The sequence below is a fragment of the Rhinoraja longicauda genome, chromosome 8 (assembly GCF_053455715.1).
Source record: "Rhinoraja longicauda isolate Sanriku21f chromosome 8, sRhiLon1.1, whole genome shotgun sequence".
NCBI lineage: Eukaryota > Metazoa > Chordata > Chondrichthyes > Rajiformes > Arhynchobatidae > Rhinoraja > Rhinoraja longicauda.
The window spans coordinates 70,584,164-70,602,508 of record NC_135960.1 but is presented as its reverse complement, the minus strand read 5'-3'; the positions used below and the strand labels follow the sequence as shown (position 1 = coordinate 70,602,508).

The 18,345-nt window shown below is 45.4% G+C and overlaps 1 protein-coding gene across 1 annotated transcript in view; it reads right to left on the bottom strand.

Moving 5' to 3' along the window:
• LOC144596346 (melanophilin-like) overlaps nt 1-18,345 on the bottom strand; it is a 136,035-nt gene that overhangs the window by 49,987 nt on the left and 67,703 nt on the right. Inside the window, exons 5-8 of the mRNA XM_078404594.1 lie at nt 15,681-15,734; nt 10,260-10,345; nt 6,033-6,161; nt 1,197-1,407 (exon numbers count right to left, since the gene is read on the bottom strand). Coding sequence (XP_078260720.1) covers nt 1,197-1,407; nt 6,033-6,161; nt 10,260-10,345; nt 15,681-15,734 — 480 coding nt within the window. The remainder of the gene's footprint in view (nt 1-1,196; nt 1,408-6,032; nt 6,162-10,259; nt 10,346-15,680; nt 15,735-18,345) is intronic.

Sequence of the window (18,345 nt, the reverse complement as noted above, 5' to 3'; positions counted from 1 at the left end):
TCAACCCCCTCAATCCCTCCTTCCTCCCTCCCTTCCCCTCCCCTCCCCCCTCCCCCTCACTCCACCCCTTCCCTCCACCCCTTCCCCTCCCCCCCCACTCCATCCCCCTCAACCCCCTTATCCTCCCTCCTCCCTCCCCTCCCCCCCATCCCCTCACTCCACCCCTTCCCCTCCTCCCCACTCCATCCACCTCATCCCCCTCCCTCCCCCCATCCCCTTCCCCCCTCCCTCTCCCTCTCACTCCACCCCTTCCCTCCACCCCTTCCCCTCCCCCCACTCCATCCCCCTCAACCCCCTCAATCCCTCCTTCCTCCCTCCCTTCCCCTCCCCTCCCCTCCCCCTCACTCCACCCCTTCCCTCCACCCCTTCCCCTCCCCCCCCCATTCCATCCCCCTCAACCCCCTTATCCCCCCTCCCTCCCCCCTTCCTCCCTTGGAGATAGATTTAAACTTTAAAATGTGAATAACTTAAAAAATATAACACCAATTTCAATGAAACTTTTTCCATTAGCACCAAAGGGACGACGGTGAGTAAGGTGGACCTAAAACTGTCGCGCTATCGTGTACCGTTTTGGCTGTAGTTCAGGACAAACAAACAAACAAACGAGAGTTTCAGTATACAGATAATTGTGAAAAAAATACCAGCTTTTGCCAGGCATAATGGACATTGAATATTTGGAAAATTTTAAATTCCAAGTTGGAATGGATGTGGATGTCAAACCTAGTGTAGATAACCAACTACCAACTACCAATTACCGATTACTAACTTTGGATTTTACTTATTAATATATACTTATGTAACAATAGCATAGAGTGGTCTCGGTGGCGCAGCGGTAGAGTTGCTGCCTTACAGCGAATGCAGCGCCGGAGACTCAGGTTCGATCCTGACTACGGGCGCCGTCTGTACGGAGTTTGTACGTTCTCCCCGTGACCTGCGTGGGTTTTCTCCAAGATCTTCGATTTCCTCCCACACTCCAAAGACGTACGGGTTTGTAAGTTAATTGGCTTGGTAAATGTAAAAATTGTCCCTAGTGGGTGTAGGATAGTGTTAATGTGCGGGGATCGCTGGGCGGCGTGGACCTGGTGGGCTGAAGGGCCTGTTTCCGTGTTGTATCTCTAAAAAAAAAACTTTAAAAAATATTGCATCTATAACAAAGCATGTAAATTAAATATCTCATGAAAAAAATGCAAGCGTACCAGTTTTAAACGGTTTATCCAAGCTTTTCCTTCTTGTGTTAATCTCGAATCGGACTTCCGTGCTGAACAGTTGATCTGGCATCAAGTTCTGACTTTTCTCCTGCAGAATGCTTCGAAAGACAGCGGAAAGCTCAGGGTTTTCAACCAAGGATCCTTTCCTGGAGCCTCCTCCTGCTGCCCCATTGCCAGGAGAGGACATCTCTGAACATGACTGCAACAGAAATGGAAGTGAGGCAGAAAAAATAATGGTCTCTGCCAAAGCCTACATCCAGAGGGCACAGTTATTGCAATGTACAACCCAAGAACCCCGCCAATAAAAACAACTGCGAGAAGTGCCTCCATAATTGCATTTTCAAGGGAATTCCCAATGGAATTAAACCATCACTTCCGAGACACTGTGATTTGATGTCTGGTGCCTAAAGTCTCAGTATGTGCTGTGAATGTCTACAGGAATAGCAAGCTGGAACCCATCAACTATCCTTTTAATAAAAGACAGACACAAAACGGAGGGAACATCTATTTAAAGGATGTAGGAAGGAACTGCAGAGGCTGGTTTAAACCGAAGGTAGACACAAAATGCTGGAGTAACTCAGCGGGTCAGGCAGCATCTCTGGAGAGAAGGGACGGTGACATTTCAGATCGAGACCATCGGACCCTTCTTCAGTCTAAAGGGTCTCGACCCGAAACGTCACCCATTCCTTCTCTCCAGAGATGCTGCCTGACCCGCTGAGTTACTCCAGCATTTTGTATCTACCTTCGGTTTAAACCAGCATCTGCAGTTCCTTCCTACATCCTTTAAATAGACGTTCCCTCTACCCAAAGCACGGAGTGGCTGGAGTGTGTGGCATCTAAAAAATGCACTGTGTTGGTCAGCCAGTCTACATCCACAGCATGTCGACCACCAGGCATATGGGAAACACCACCATCTGAAGGCTCCTATCCACTTCTGGGACTACTCTGTGGGATCATCTTCCCACAAGAATTGCAACTGCTCAAGAAGGCGGCTCATTACAATTTTCTCAATGGCAGTTAAGGATGGACAAATTCCAGTCCTGCCAACAATGCTCAGATCCCAAGGCTGAATATAAAACTAAACGGAGCAGAAGAAATATTTAACATCTCCTATTCATAGAATAGCTGCGTATGTTCATTACACCTGGAAGCTTGGGAAGCTTAGGCTTAGGAAGTTTGGCATGTCCCCTACCACTCTCACCGACCTCTACAGATGCACCATAGAAAGTGTTTTATCAGGATGCATCACAGCTTGGTTTGGGAACAGCTCCATCCAAGACCGCAAGAAATTGCAGAGAATTGTGGATACAGGCCAGACCATCACACAAACCAACCTCCCTTCTACTGACTCCTGTTATACCTCACGCTGCCTCGTCAAGGACCAGTCGCACCCTGGCCACTCCCTCTTCTCCCCTCTCCCATCGGGCAAAAGGTACAGAAGTGTGAAAACGCACACCTCCAGATTCAGGGACAGTTTCTTCCCAGCTGTTATCAGGCAACTGAACCATCCTACCACAACCTGAGAGCAGTGCTGAACTACTATCTACCTCATTGGTGACTCTCAGACTTTCCTTGATCAGACTTTGCTGGCTTTACCTTGCACTAAACGATATCATGTATCTATACACTGTAAATGGCTCAATTGTAATCATAGAAACATAGAAACATAGAAAATAGGTGCAGGAGTAGGCCATTCGGCCCTTCGAGCCTGCACCGCCATTCAATATGATCATGGCTGATCATGTATAGTCTTTCTGCTGACTGGATAACACGCAGCAAAAGCTTTTCACTGTCCTTTGTACACGTGACAATAAACAAAACTGACTAACTGGATGTGGAGATTTCAAGGGGCTTGCATTATAGTGTCACCTGGTTGCTATTTAACCTCTGCCTTGACCCACCCATGCTTCTGGAAGGGCTGATAGAGCCCCTAGACTTCTGAGTGGTAAAGTATATCATTTTCTTAAATTACAATGATTCATACTGAGAGTCATAAAATTCTTTGGGAGGACGTGGCCTGTCTATGTGCTGGCTTTAGGGGCTGCAGATGCAGTCATGCGTAGAGTCTGCAGGAATGTTTGTGAAACCAATGATGTATGCTTTGGAAATAATATTATTGCTTTCACATTTTGCTTTGCTGCTTTCATGCATATTAAAAGGGCAATAAACTTCCCTCCTTCATTCCACCGCCTTACTTCTAACTTCAGTTTACTCACTAGAAATTCTCATTGTTTTTCTAAACCCACACAAAAAATATTAAACATTTCGGAAATCTATGGTTAAAACCGTGTATCTGTGCAAGCAAACAAATTATGCGGTATGACATTGAAGCCACAAACCAATCTGGGGCTGACCCTCTCTCTCTCTCAATCTCTCTCTCTCTCTCTCTCTCTCTCTCTCTCTCTCTCTCTCTCTCTCTCTCTCAGTTCTCAACCTCTGAAGGTACTGCCTTCTGTTTGTGTACAGGCGCATTGAAGTCAGCTACTGGCTGGTCTTTCCAAAGAGGGTCTCGTCACCCTGACACCCCGATTTATTGAGGCTGCTAGAATGTGAGGAGGCCCCACAGCCAAGTTTGATGGTGCCTTATAAATAAGCATTTTCAGAGGCTACCTATGGATTAAATGAAACAAGCCAGGAACAGCAAAGCAGCTTGTAAATGGATGTATTGATTTTAAATGGCCGACATGGTGGCGCAGCGGTAGAGTTGCTGCCTTACAGTGCTTACAGTGGCAGAGACCCGGGTTCGATCCGGGTTCGATCCTGTCTGTACAGTTTGTACGTTCTCTCTCAGTTCCCTTATCATGTATCTATACACTGTGAATGGCTCAAGTTTAATCACATATTGTTCCAGAACCTGGGGTCACAGTTTAAGAATAAGGGGGAGGCCATTTCGAACTGAGATGCGGAAAAACGTTTTCACCCAGAGAGTTGTGAATCTGTGGAATTCTCTGCCACAGAAGGCAGTGGAGGCCGATTCACTGGATGTTTTCAAGAGAGAGTTAGATTTGGCTCTTGGGGCTAATGGAATCAAGGGATGTGGGGAGAAAGCAGGAACGGGGTACTGATTTTTGGTTGATCAGCCATGATCATATTGAATGGCGGTGCTGACTCAAAGGGCTGAATAGCCTACTCCTGAACTTATTTTCTATGTTTCTCCTCATGACCTGCATGTCGTTTTCCTCCCACACTCCAAAGATGTAACGGTTTGTCGGTTAATCGGCTTAGAGTAAATGTAAAATTGTCCCTAGTGTGTGAAGGATTGTGTTAATGTGCGGGGATTGCTGGTCGGCGCGGACTAGGTGGGCCGAAGGGTCTGTTTCCGCGCTGTATCTCTAAACTAAACTAAATAATGAGCAAAGCAAGCAATGGGGAGATTAAAATCAGAAATAATTGGCAAAAGGTGATGGAAATTCAAAAGTTATTTTCATACTTTTCAAAAATATTTGGACGCTTAATTTGTAAATGAACATTTGCAATATTTGAGAAGAGCAGGTGGTGAGTTAATTGGACAGGTCAATTAAAGTCTGAAGAAGGGTCTCAGCCCGAAACGTCACCCACTCCTTCTCTCCCGAGATGCTGCCTGACCCGTTGAGTTACTCCAGTATTTTGTGTCTACCTAGGTCAATTAAAGAGCCAGTGGTGGCATGACACACTCAGTCCATTTAGTACGGAGATGAGGAAGAACTTTTTCAGTCAGAGAGTGGTGAAGGTGTGGAATTCTCTGCCTCAGAAGGCAGTGGAGGCCAGTTCGTTGGATGCTTTCAAGAGAGAGCTGGATAGAGCTCTTAAGGATAGCGGAGTGAGGGGGTATGGGGAGAAGGCAGGAACGGGGTACTGATTGAGAGTGATCAGCCATGATCGCATTGAATGGCGGTGCTGGCTCGAAGGGCTGAATGGCCTCCTCCTGCACCTATTGTCTATTGTCTATTGTGACCTCCTCCTCGGGCGTGAGTGTGTGATTCCAGTGCGCATGCTTTGACATTGTGAGCAGTTTTGGGCCCCATATCTGAGGAAGGATGTGCTGGCTCTGGAGAGGGTCCAGAGGAGGTTTACAAGGATGATCCCAGGAATGAATGGGTTAACTTATGATGAGCGTTGGTCGGCACTGGGCCTGTACTCACTGGAGTTTAGAAGGGTGAGGGGGGACCTCATTGAAACGAACGGAATAGTGAAAGGCTTGGATAGATTGGAAGTGGCGAGGATGTTACCACCAGTGGGAGAGTCTACGGGCAGAGGTCACAGCCTCAGAATTAAAGGACTTTCTTTTAGGAAGGAGATGAGGAGGAATTTATTTAGTCAGAAGGTGGTGAATCTGTAGAATTATTTGCCATAGAAGGCTGTGGAGGCCAAGTCAATGGATATTTTTAAGGCAGAGATAGACATATTCTTGATTAGTACGGGTGTCAGGGGTTATAGGGAGAAGGCAGGAGAATGGGGTTAGGAGAGAGAGATAGATCAGCCATGATTGAATGGCGGAGTAGACTTGATGGGCCGAATGGCCTAATTCTGCTCCTATTACTTATGACCATGGGGAGAAGGCAGGAACGGGGTACTGATTGAGAATGATCAGCCATGATCACATTGAATGGTGGTGCTGGCTCGAAGAGCCGAATGGCCTCCTCCTGCACCTATTGTCTATTGTCTACTTATGACCTTATATTGAGTTTAGAGATGCCATCTAATATTAGCAAATTCAGCATCAGTAAGGATCTAAACTCAGCAAATACCTGATCTGTAAAGGTCAGGAATCTACTGATAGAGCACGTTTGTTTGTGTACACAGCAGGAAAATGTTGCAGTGCTGCTGAAGAATTGCGGGAATTACCTGGAAGTCATTCCCATCAAAATGTGGTGATGCAAGCTGGAGAGACTGGCGACGAGACTGGGCAGAGTATTCTGAATCCATATCAAAATCGAAAAGATGTACCGAAAGCAGCCGTTTATTTCTACGTTGCTAAGGAACACAAAGTAGAAAACATCTTAATGACTTTTCAATTCAAATATACTTCCATATTCGTTTCTTTAAGAAAACAATATTCAGTCTAAAGAATGGTTCAGAACCAAAACGTTGTTTATCTATTCCCCCTCTACAGATGCTGTCCGATCCATTGAGTTACTCCAGCATTTTGTGTTCTGCTCCAATTTCCAACATCTACAGTTGCTCGTGTCTCCAGTAGAAAAAACTTACTCAGAACTTTGGAAGGAGAACAGGCAAAAGCAACTGATTGAATAGTTTTTTCCTGACAGCCGGCACAGAATCAGTTGGCTGAATAATCTCCTTTGTTGTTTAGTTCAATGACACCAATGACATTCTATAATGAGTATTGCATTAAAATGCTAACTGAATGTGCATTAATAACTGCAATCATAGAATCCTAATTCATTGCAATGGCCCGTAAAATATGAAGGTCTGGGGAGGAAGCTCATGGAAGTATGGAACTAACTAAATACAGAATTTAGTAAGACAGCTAATAGTCAATACGGAAATCTGGTAACAGCATGGTTCATTCAAACCGATAGAGATTGAAAAAAGGTTTTGCTGATATAAAATGGACACAAATGTTGGAAAGATCGAAATAATGATACATTATTGTTGGTAATACTTAAAAAAATCAAGCTGGCTATACAAATTAGATATGATGATTTGGAAGAAAAGAGCTGTTAACAGCAAAGATAGACACAAGTCTAGAGTAACTCAATGGGCCAGGCAGCATCTCTGGGGAAAGGGACTAGGTGACGTTTAGGGTCGAGACCTTCAGACTGAGAGTCAGGGCAAAGGGGAACGAGAGATACAGATGGTACTTAGGTACTTAACATCATAGGTGCGTTATGTTTTACAACAATATTGACCAGGCCAAGTGAGTTGCCTAACTGAATTAGGTTGCAATTTTAAGGCAGTCATGGTCAGTATTGTATCAGTCTGAGGAAGGGTCTTGACCCAAAACGTCACCCATTCCTTCTTCCCAGAGATGCTGCCTGCCCCGCTGAGCTACCCCAGCATTTTGTGTCCATCTTGTATCTCTTGATAGTGGCGAGGTGATGAGCCAACTGTAGTGGTCAGAAGCTTATCTTAATTCCCAATAAGCTTTTCGAACCTAGGTCAGTTTCTGTTGCTGTGATGGAGAACCAAGGTCACCCCTAAGCCGTTTGAATACCCATCACAACTGTTGAGTACTGCAGAGGTAAAGGAACTGAATGATCGTATTGAATGGTGGATCAAATGTAAGGGGTCGAAAGGCTTACCACTGCTTCTATTTATGCTCTTATCTAGCAATGAAAACTAGGTATGGCAGAGTAAGTAATCAGGATTTATATTGTGGAATATAAAAGTGCAAGTATACTTTTCAATATACAATGTACTTCATGTTTTTCATCCAAATCAATCAAAGGTGGGCTTTTAAAATGCACCTGAGTTAAATTTCCATGCCATGCCATTCAATGGATACTTTGCGTGAGATAGATTGTACAACTTGGTGTGATCTATAGCCACCTCAGTTTACAGTCCATCTTCAGCATTGTAGACACTAAAGACTGTAGATGCTGGAAACGAGCAAAAAACAAACCTCTGGGGGAACTAAGCAGGGAAATGGACAGGCGACATTTTGAGTTGGGATCCATCTTCCGACTGTGGTAGAAAGCATTTGAATTGCCTCGGTTGTTTGTGAGAAGAGGGATTGGGTACAAGACAGAGCGAAGATATGAGGAAATGAGTTAATTGGGTGATAAGTGATAGGAGCAGAATTAAGCCGTTCGACCCATCAAGTCTACTCCGCCATTTAATCATGGCTGATCTATCTCTCCCTCCTGACCTCACTCTCCTGCCTTCTCCCCATAACCCCTCACGCCTGTACTAATCACAAATCTATCTATCTCTGCCTTAAAAATATCCATTAGTCAGGAAATGTTGGGTAGAGTGATGGGACTGAAGGCTGATAAATCCCCAGGGCCTGATGGTCTGCATCCCAGGGTAGTCAAGGAGGTGGCTCTAGAAATCGTGGACGCATTGGTGATCATTTTCCAATGTTCTACAGATTCTGGATCAGTTCCTGTGGATTGGAGAGTCGCTAATGTTATCCCACTTTTCAAGGGGGGAGAGAGAAAATAGGGAATTATAGACCAGTTAGCCTGACACCGGTGGTGGGGAAGATGTTAGAGTTGATTATTAAAGATGTTATAGGATAGCAGTATTAGCAGTATAGCAGGATATCCACTTGGATAGCAGTAACAGGAACGGTCCAAATCAGCATGGATTTATGAAGGGGAAATCATGCTTGACTAATCTTCTGGAATTTTTTAAGGATATAACAAGTAAAATGGACAAGGGAGAGCCAGTGGATGTAATGAACCTGGTCTTTCAGAAAGCCTTTGATAAGGTCCGACATAGGAGATTAGTGGGCAAGATTAGGGCACATGGTATTGGGGGCAGGGTATTGACATGGATAGAAAATTGGTTGGCAGACAGAAAACAAAGAGTAGGGATTAACGGGCCCTTTTTTCAGAATGGCAGGGAGTGACTAGTGGGGTACTGCAAGGCTCAGTGCTGAGACCGCAGCTATTTACAATATACATTAATGACTTAGATGAAGGGATTAAAAGTACCATTAGCAAATTTGCAGATAATACAAAGCTGGGTGGTAGTGTGAACTGTGAGGAGGAGGCTATGAGGTTGCAGGATGGACAGGTTGTGTGAATGGGCGGATGCATGGCAGATGCAGTTTAATGTGGATAAGTGTGAGGTTATCCACTTTGGTGGCAAGAACAGGAAGGCAGATTATTATCTGAATGGTGTCAGGTTCAGAAAAAGGGATGTACAACAAGACCTGGGTGTCCTTGTACATCAGTCACTGAAAGTAAGCATGCAGGTACAGCAGGCAGTGAAGAAAGCGAATGGCATGTTGGCCTTCATAACAAGAGGAGTTGAGTACAGGAGCAAAGAGGTCCTTCTGCAGTAGTTTAGGGCCCTGGTGAGACCGCACCTGGAGTACTGTGTGCAGTTTTGGTCTCCTAATTTGGGGAAGGACATTGTTGCTATTGAAGGAGTGCAGCGTAGGTTCACGAGCTTAATTCCCGGGATGGCGGGACTGTCCTATGTTGAAAGAATGGAGCGACTGAGCTTCCATTCACTGGGATTTAGAAGGATGAGAGGGGACCTTATTGAAACATATAAAATTATTGAGGGATTGAGCACGCTAGATGCAGGAAACATGTTCCCAATGTTGGGGGAGTCCAGAACAAGGGGCCACAGTTTAAGAATAAGGGGTAGGCCATTTGGAGCTGAGTTGAGGAAAAACTTTTCCACCCAGAGAGTTGTGAATCTATGGAATTCTCTGCCTCAGAAGGCAGTGGAGGCCGATTCTCTGGATGCATTAATAAGAGAGTTTTTAGATAGAGCTCTTAAGGATAGCGGAGTCAGGGGGTATGGGGAGAAAGCAGGTACGGGGTACTGATTGTGGATGATCACCCACGATCACATTGATTGGCAGCGCTGGCTCGAAGGGCCGAATGGCCTCCTCCTGCACCTATTGTCTATGTATCCAGCCAGAAGGGTCCCAACTGACTGTCTGTCAATTTCCCTCCACAGATGCTGCATGACGCACTGAGTTTCCTCCAGCAGTTTATCTTTAGCATCGTAAGTAGTTTAACAGTATTGTATTTATTTGGTGGAAGAAACTGCAAATGTTGGTTAACACCGTAGGCACAAAATGCTCGAATAACTGAGTGGGACCGGCAGCATCTCTGGAGAGAAGGAATGGGTGACCTTTCGGGTCGAGACCCTTCTTCAGACTGGTCAAGTCTTGACCCGAAACGTCACCCATCCCTTCTCTCCAGAGATGCTGCCTGACCCGCTGAGTTACTCCAGCATTTTGTGTCTATCTTTGTATTTATTTGTTTATCTTGTACTTGGTGACTATTGGCAAACCTCTCTGGTAATGAATGTAATCAGCATAATTAAAGTCGGCATTGTAACGCAAAGTTCAATGGCAAAAATAACATCTTATTGTAGACATCGGTGACATTTTCAAAAGAAAGCAAACACTCAAAGGGGTATTACTGTACTATAGAACCGGTCCTCTTCGTCATCAAAAGTATCTTCAGCCTCTCCAATAACGTCTGTCATCATATGAGGAGTGTATCCACCTAAAGGAGGAAAACAGAAGAGAAAATCACATCAATAATACTGCAAATGTCATTCTGCTTGTGAGACTTTGTGACAATAGACAAAAGACAATAGACAATAGGTGCAAGAGGAGGCCATTCAGCCCTTCGAGCCGGCACCGCCATTCAATGTGATCATGGCTGATCATTCTCAATCAGTACCCAGTTCCTGCCTTCTCCCCATAACCCCTGACTCCGCTATCCTTAAGAGCTCTATCTAGCTCTCTCTTGAATGCATTCAGAGAATTGGCCTCCACTGCCTTCTGAGGCGGAGAATTCCACATATTCAAAACTCTCTGACTGAAAAAGTTTTTCCTCATCTCAGTTCTAAATGGATCTACCCCTTATTCTTAAACTGTGGCCCCTTGTTCTGGACTCCCCCAACATTGGGAACATGTTTCCTGCCTCTAACGTGACCAACCCCTTAATAATCTTATACATTACGATAAGATCTCCTTGATCTTTGATCGGTGGACACCCGACACAGCCGTGTATTCTCGGATCACCTAGTGTTGTGCACTTCAGAAGAAGACTATTGTAGATCAATTTCACTTATGGTTTAATAGCATGGTAAACTTCCACTGACATGCACAATAAATCAGAAAATACATTCTTGGCCCTTGCCACAGAATCCAACATGATCGATTGACCAAAGCTGGAAGCAACAAAGTCCGCGATTAACTGGTTAAATCAAGCAATTAAAGCAACTTCTGCTCTTTTCATTAGCAAAGGGAAACCTTTTTAATTGAGCAGAACTTTTGTCAATTGACTCTATCTAACTTAGGCAGAAAGTGGATTGCCTTTAAAAATGTTGTGATTAGAGTTCAGGGCATGCATGTTCCGGTTAGAGTGACGGGCAAGGCAGGTGGGCAGAAAGAGGCTTTGATGATGAGAGAAATTGAGACTGGCCAAGAAAGAGAAGGAGGCATGGGACAGGTATGGGCAAGTGAGAGCAATTGTATCCCAGGAAATGAGGAGCCCAATAAAGAAGGAAACCGGGAGGAAAAAGGGTGGCAGGAGAGAGCTTTAGCAGATAACATTAAGGGTAATCCAAAGAGAATTTGTAAATACATTAAAGGAGAAAGGGTAACCAGAGAGAGAGAATAGGGCCGCTCAGCAATCAAAGCGGCCATCTTTATATGGAGCCACAGGAGATGGGCAAGGTCCTCAATTAGTATTTCTCTGTTTTTACCGTGAAGAAAGACAACTTGGGGAACGTGGGGCAGTCAATGGAAGTGTCTTGAGGGCAGCCACTATTACGGTCGAGGAGATTCTGAATGTCCTAATGCTTATTCTCTCTTCCCCTCCCTTCCCTCTCTTCCCCTCCCCCTTCCCAGATCTCCCGCTGTCTTCCTGTCTCCACCTACATCCTTTCTTTGTCCCGCCCCCCCCTGACATCAGTCTGAAGAAGGGTCTCGACCCGAAACATCACCCATTCTTTCTCTCCAGAGATGCTGCCTGACCTGCTGAGTTACTCCACCATTTTGTGAAATAAATACCTTCGATTTGTACCAGCATCTGCAGTTATTTTCCTACACATGGTCAATATGGATTTCAGCAAGGCATGTGACATGGTTCCGCATTGTAGGCTGCTTTGAAAGGTTAGCTCACATTGGATATGAATGTAGAAGACAGGATTAGTAAGGTTGCAGATTAAATTACAGTGGGTGGCATTGTAGATTGCGAAGGTGGTTATCAGCGGGATCTTGGTCATTTGGGCAAGTGGGCAGAAGAATGGTTCATGGAGTTTAATGCAGCTGTTTAATGTAAGATATTGCATTTTGGTAAGCCTAACAAGGGTAGGACCTTCACAGTAAATGGCAGTGCTCTGGGGGGTGCTGTAGAGCAGAGGTATCTGGGAGTGCAGGTACATATTTGATTGAGAATGGAGTCACAGGTAGATACGATGGTCAAGTGGGCAAGAGGGGAGAGGTTGGGCAGGCTAGGACTGTAATCCATGGAGCAGAGGGAGATGAGAGGTGATCTTATAGAGGTGGATAGAGGTGATTTACAGAAGACCTTTGATTAGGTGCCGCACGTGAGGCTGCTGAAGAAGATGACAGCCCATGGTATCGAAAGGGCAGATACCAGCGTGGATAGCAGGTAGCAGGCAAAGAGTGGCAATAAAGGGGGCTTTTTCTGCTTGTCTACCAGTGACTAGCGGAGCTCCGCAGGGGGTCGGTGCTGGGGGTGCTACACGTTGTATATCAATGATTTAGTTGAGGGAATTGTTAGCTTTGTGGCCGTTTGCAGACAATACGGAGATAGGCGGAGGGGCAGGTAGGATAGAGAAAGCAGGGACTCTGCAGAAGGACTTGGACAGGTTGGGAGAGTGGGCTGAGAAGTGGCAGATGGGATACAGTGGAGCATAATGTGGACTCATGCATTGTGGTAGTAGGAATAAAGGGGCAGACTATTTTCAAAATGGGGAGAGAATTCGGAAATCGGAGGTGCAAAGGGATTGGGATTGCTGGTGCAGGATTCCCAAAAGGTTAATTTGCAAGTTGAATTGGCAGTAAGGAAGGTGAATGCAATGATAATATATATTGTGAGAGGGCCAGAATACAAAAACAGGGATGTAATGGTGAGGCTTTACGAGGCGTTGGTCAGACCGAATCTGGAGTATTGTGAACAGTTTTGTGCCCCATATCTGAGGATGGATGTGCTGGAGAGGGTCCAGAGGAGGTTTACAAGAATGATCCCAGGAATGATTGGGTTAACATATGATGAGCGTTTGCCGGCACTGGGCCTGTACTCGCTGGAGTTTAGAAGGATGAGGGGGGGACCTCATTGAAATTTATAGAATAGCGAAAGGCTTGGATAGAGTGGATGTGGAGAGGATGCTTCCACTAGTGGGAGAGTCTAGGACCAGAGGTCATAGCCTCAGAATAAAAGGACGTACCTTTAGAAAGGAGATGATGAGGAATTTCTTTGATCAGAGGGTGGTGAATCTGTGGAATTCATTGCCACAGAAGGCTGTGAAGGCCAAACCAATGGGTATTTTTAAAGTGGAGATTGATTGATTAGTGAGGGTGTCAAGGGTTATGGGGGGAAGGCAGGAGAATGGGGCTGAGAGGGAGAGATAGGTCAGCCATGATTGAATGGTGGAGTAGACTTGATGGGCCGAATGGCCTAATTCTGCTCCTACAACTTATGAACTTAGGACCTTATGAACTAATGAGGGGAATAGATAGAGTAGGTGCACATTTTCTTTTTACCAGAATAGGGGAATCAAGAATCAGAATCGAGATCCAGGGGAAAGATTCAATAGGAATCTGAGGGGCAACTTTTTCCATACAAAGGGTTGTAGGTATTATGGAATGGGCTGCCAGAGTAGGTAATTGAGGCATAAACTATGACAACATCTAGAGGTCTTTTGTTACATGGATAGGAAAGGTTTAGAGGGATATTGGCCAAATGCAGGCAGGTGGAACGTATGTGGAAGGGGCACCTTTTAGGGCCAAAGGGCTTGTTTCTGTGCTGTCTGACTGTGACTAACAGCAATGCCACAGGTTAGCAGGGCCATTAAAAAGCAAACTGCGCTTGAGTGTTTAGTTTTGGAGTAATAGAATTGAAAAGTAGTAAGCATTGAACCTTGCTTAGTGCTTACTAGGAAGGAACTGAAGATGCTGGTTTTAAACCGAATATGGACACAAAAAGCTGGAGTAACTCAGCGGGTCAGGCAGCATCTCTGGAGAAAAGGAATAGGTGACGTTTCGGGTCGAGAAGAGCATTTTGTGTCTACCTTTGAGACAGTACACAGCATCATTTTCAATTCCCAGTTGTAAGTGTGGGGCTCTTGATCTGACCACCCATTCCTTCTCTCCCGAGATGCTGCCTGACCCGCTGAGTTACTCCAGCATTTTGTGTCTACCTTCGATTTAAACCGGCATCTGCAGTTTTTTTCCCTGTATACTGTCTCAGTGTGCTACTGCTACACGCTTGTACTGTATCTGAGATGCTTATCTAATAGGACACGATACGATGGAACTTTATTTATCCCAGGAGGGAAATTGGTCTGCCAACAGTCATGAAAGACAACATAGAAACATAGAAAATAGGTGCAGGAGTAGGCCATTCGGCCCTTCGAGCCTGCACCGCCATTCAATATGATCATGGCTGATCATCCAGCTCAGTAACCTGTACCTGCCTTCTCTCCATACCCCCTGATCCTTTTAGCCACAAGGGCCACATCTAACTCCCTCTTAAACATAGCCAATGAACTGGCCTCAACTACCTTCTGTGGCAGAGAATTTCACAGACTCACCACTCTCTGTGTGAAGAAATATTTTCTCATCTCGGTCCTAAAAGACTTCCCTCTTATCCTTAAGCTGTGACCCCTGGTTCTGGACTCCCCCAACATCGGGAACAATCTTCCCGCATCTAGCCTCTCCAACCCCTTAAGAATTTTATATGTTTCTATAAGATCCCCCTCAGTCTTCTAAATTCCAGCGAGTACAAGCCGAGTCTATCCAGTCTTTCTTCATATGAAAGTCCTGCCATCCCAGGGATCAATCTGGTGAACCTTCTCTGTACTCCCTCTAAGGCTAGAATGTCTTTCCTCAGATTAGGAGACCAAAACTGCACACAATACTCCAGGTGTGGTCTCACCAAGGCCCTGTACAACTGCAGCAGAACCTCCCTGCTCCTATACTCAAATCCTCTTGCTATGAATGCTAACATACCATTCGCTTTCTTCACTATACCATACATGGAACATGAAATTAAAGTGACGAGGAGAAAAGATTGGGGATGTGCAAAGATTGGGGTGGAGGGGAGCCAGTCTACCCCACGACAGAAGGGGGAGGAGTTGTCCAGTTTGATAGCCACAGGGAAGAAGGATCTCCTGTGGAGTTCTGTGCTGCATCTTGGTGGAACCAGTCCGTTGCTGAAGGTACTCTTCATGTTGACCAGTGTGTCTAAGTGCTTATGTATGCTGATACTTGTACTGAACTGTATACAAAAATGAACCTTGGCACATGTGACAAATGGAGTATCATGTACCAATTCAGTGTTATTGTTTCCCCTTTCTGCAATGAACGATGATCCTGATCGAGAGTTCGCTTGAGAGCTGCACTGAGGAATTGGAGATGCACCACCTGTTTGGATGACGAGGCAGGTGGTCGAGACTGGTAATGATCTATTCTCTACAGGGTACATTTTATGTCAATTGGCAGATGGCTCAGCCAAGGATTGCTGGTGGCAAACAGACAGACCCTGTATCCTTAACATCATTGGATGCACACAGGGGTCGGATATTGTTCTCATCGGATTGCTGCAAAGTGGAAGATCAATGAAACACTTGTTGTTTACTCACACTGAAAATAACTGTCGGATTCATGGTCGTAATCATCTTCTTCACAGTTTAAATCTGTAAGAGGCGTTGCATACATTAACAATAAAATTTCGATCATTTTTCCCAATTTTACAAATATCTACGTCCCGTTATATCACGGCAAATGCCTGGCAAAAGCTTCTAAATCACTGAGGAGAGCCAAAGAAACCCCTGAAGGGCGGCACGGTGGCGCAGCGGTAGAGTTGCTGCCTTACGGCGCCCGAGATCCGGGTTCGATCCCAACTATGGGTGCTGTTTGTACGACGTTTGTACGTTCCCCTCGTGACCCACGTGGGGTTTCCCCCCGAGAGCTTCGGTTTCCTCCCACACTCCAAAGACGTGCAGGTCTGTAGGTTAATTGGCTTGGTAAATGAGTAAATTGTCCCTAGTGGGTGTAGGATAGTGTTAGTGTGCAGGGATCACTGGTCGGTGCGGACCCGGTGGGCCGAAGGGCCTGTTTCCACGTTGTACCTCTAAACTAAACTAAAATAAACTAAACTAATCAGCCATAGGTCAGGAGAAACTGGACCTCAAAAGTGCTTCTCCAGTTGAGACCTTCAACAAATACCAACTTACATTGTCCAACATATTAGAGTGATATTTCTGAAAATCTTCCTCAAAACATTCTTTGCATCCTATTGATGTTACTGCAGAAAGCGGTGAACACAACCAAGTCCATCACAGGCTCATCACTTTCTTCCACCCAGTTCATCTCCAGGGTGTGTGGTTTCAGGAAGGAAGCAGCAAGGATGATAGTCACCATGGCATTTCGTTTTTCATCCTTCTACCTCTGGGATAAGATCCTCATAACCTCTGACCCCCGCACTAATCAAGAAACTATCAATCCCTGCCTTAAACATATCCATTGCCGGCCTCCACTGTCTCTGTGGCAATGAAATCCACAGATCTGTTGCCCTTTGAAAGAATGAAATTCCTCTTCGTCTTCTTTGCAATGGTATGACCTTTTATTCTGAGGTTATGTTTTAGATTTAGAGATACAGCACGGAAACAGGCCCTTCGGCCCACTGAGTCCGCGCCGCCCAGCGATCCCCGCACATTAACACTATCCTACACACACTCGGGACAATATTTACATTTACCCAGTCAATTAACCTACAAACCTGTACGTCTTTGGAGTGTGGGAGGAAACCGAAGATCTCGGAGAAAACCCACGCAGGTCACGGGGAGAACGTACAAACTCCGTACAGATGGCGCCCGTAGTCAGGATCGAACCTGAGTCTCCGGCGCTGCATTCGCTGTAAAGCAGCAACTCAACCGCTGCGCCACCGTGCCGCCAACGGTCTCTTGTTCAAGACTCTCCCACTAGTGGAAACATCCTCTCCACATTCATTCTATCCAGGCTTCTCACTATTCGATAAGTTTCAATGAGGTCCCCCCCTCATCCTTCTAAACTTCAGCGAGCACAGGCCCAGTGCCGTCGAACGCTCATTGTGTGTTAACCCACTCATCCCTGGGATCATTCTCATAAAACCACCTCTGGACCCTCTCCAATGCCAGTGCATCCTTCTTCAGTCTGAGGAAGGGTCTCGACCCGAAGCGTCACCCGTACCTTCTCTCCAGAGATGCTGCCTGACCCGCTGAGTTACTCCAGCATTTTGTGTCATCCTTCTTCTGATATGGGGCCCAAAACTGTTCACAATACTCCAAATGTGGTCTGATCAGTGCCTTATGAAGTCTTAGCATTACATCCCTGTTTTTATGTTCAAGTCCAGTTGACATAAATGTGTTTACCTTCCTCACGATCGATTAGACTTGCAAATTAACTTTTTGGGAATCCTGTACCAGCACTCCCAAGTCCCTTAGCACCTCCGATTCCTGGATTCTCTCCCCATTTAGAAAATAGTCTACGCCTTTATTCCTACTACCAAAATGCATGACTGCACACTTTGCCACACTGTATTCCATCTGGCACTTCTTTGCCCATTGGTACATTTACAAAGAAACATAGAAACATAGAAAATAGGTGCAGCAGGAAGCCATTTGGCCCTTCGAGCCAGCACCGCCATTCACTGTGATCATGGCTGATCATCTACAATCAGTAACCCGTGCCTGCCTTCTCCCCATATCCCTTGATTCCACTAGCCCCTAGAACTCATCCGGTCCAGGTGATTTATCCACCTTCAGACCTTTCAGCTTCCCAAGCATCTTCTCCTCAGTAATAGCCACTCCACTAACTTCCACCCTCTGACCCTCTTGAATCTTCGGCACGTTGCTGGTGTCTTCCACTGTGAAAAGTGATGCAAAAAACGTATTCAATTCTTCTGCCATTTCTTTATTCCCCATTATCACTTCTCTAGCATCATTTTCCAGCAGTTCAATATCCACTCCTGCCTCTTTCTCACTCTTTATATATCTGAAGAAACTTTCGCTGTCCTCTTTTGTATAATTGTCTAGCTTACCTTCATATTTCATCTTTTCTCCCCATATTGCCTTTTTAGTTATCTTCTGTTGTTTTTTTGAAAAAGCTTCCTAATCCTCTAGCTTCCCACTAATCTTTGCAAGGTTATATGCCTTCTCTTTTAGTTTTATGCTCTCTTTGACTTCCTTTGTCAGCCACGGTCGCCTCATTCTCCCCCTAGAACCTTTCTTCCTCTTTGGAATGAAAAGATCCTGCATCATTATTATT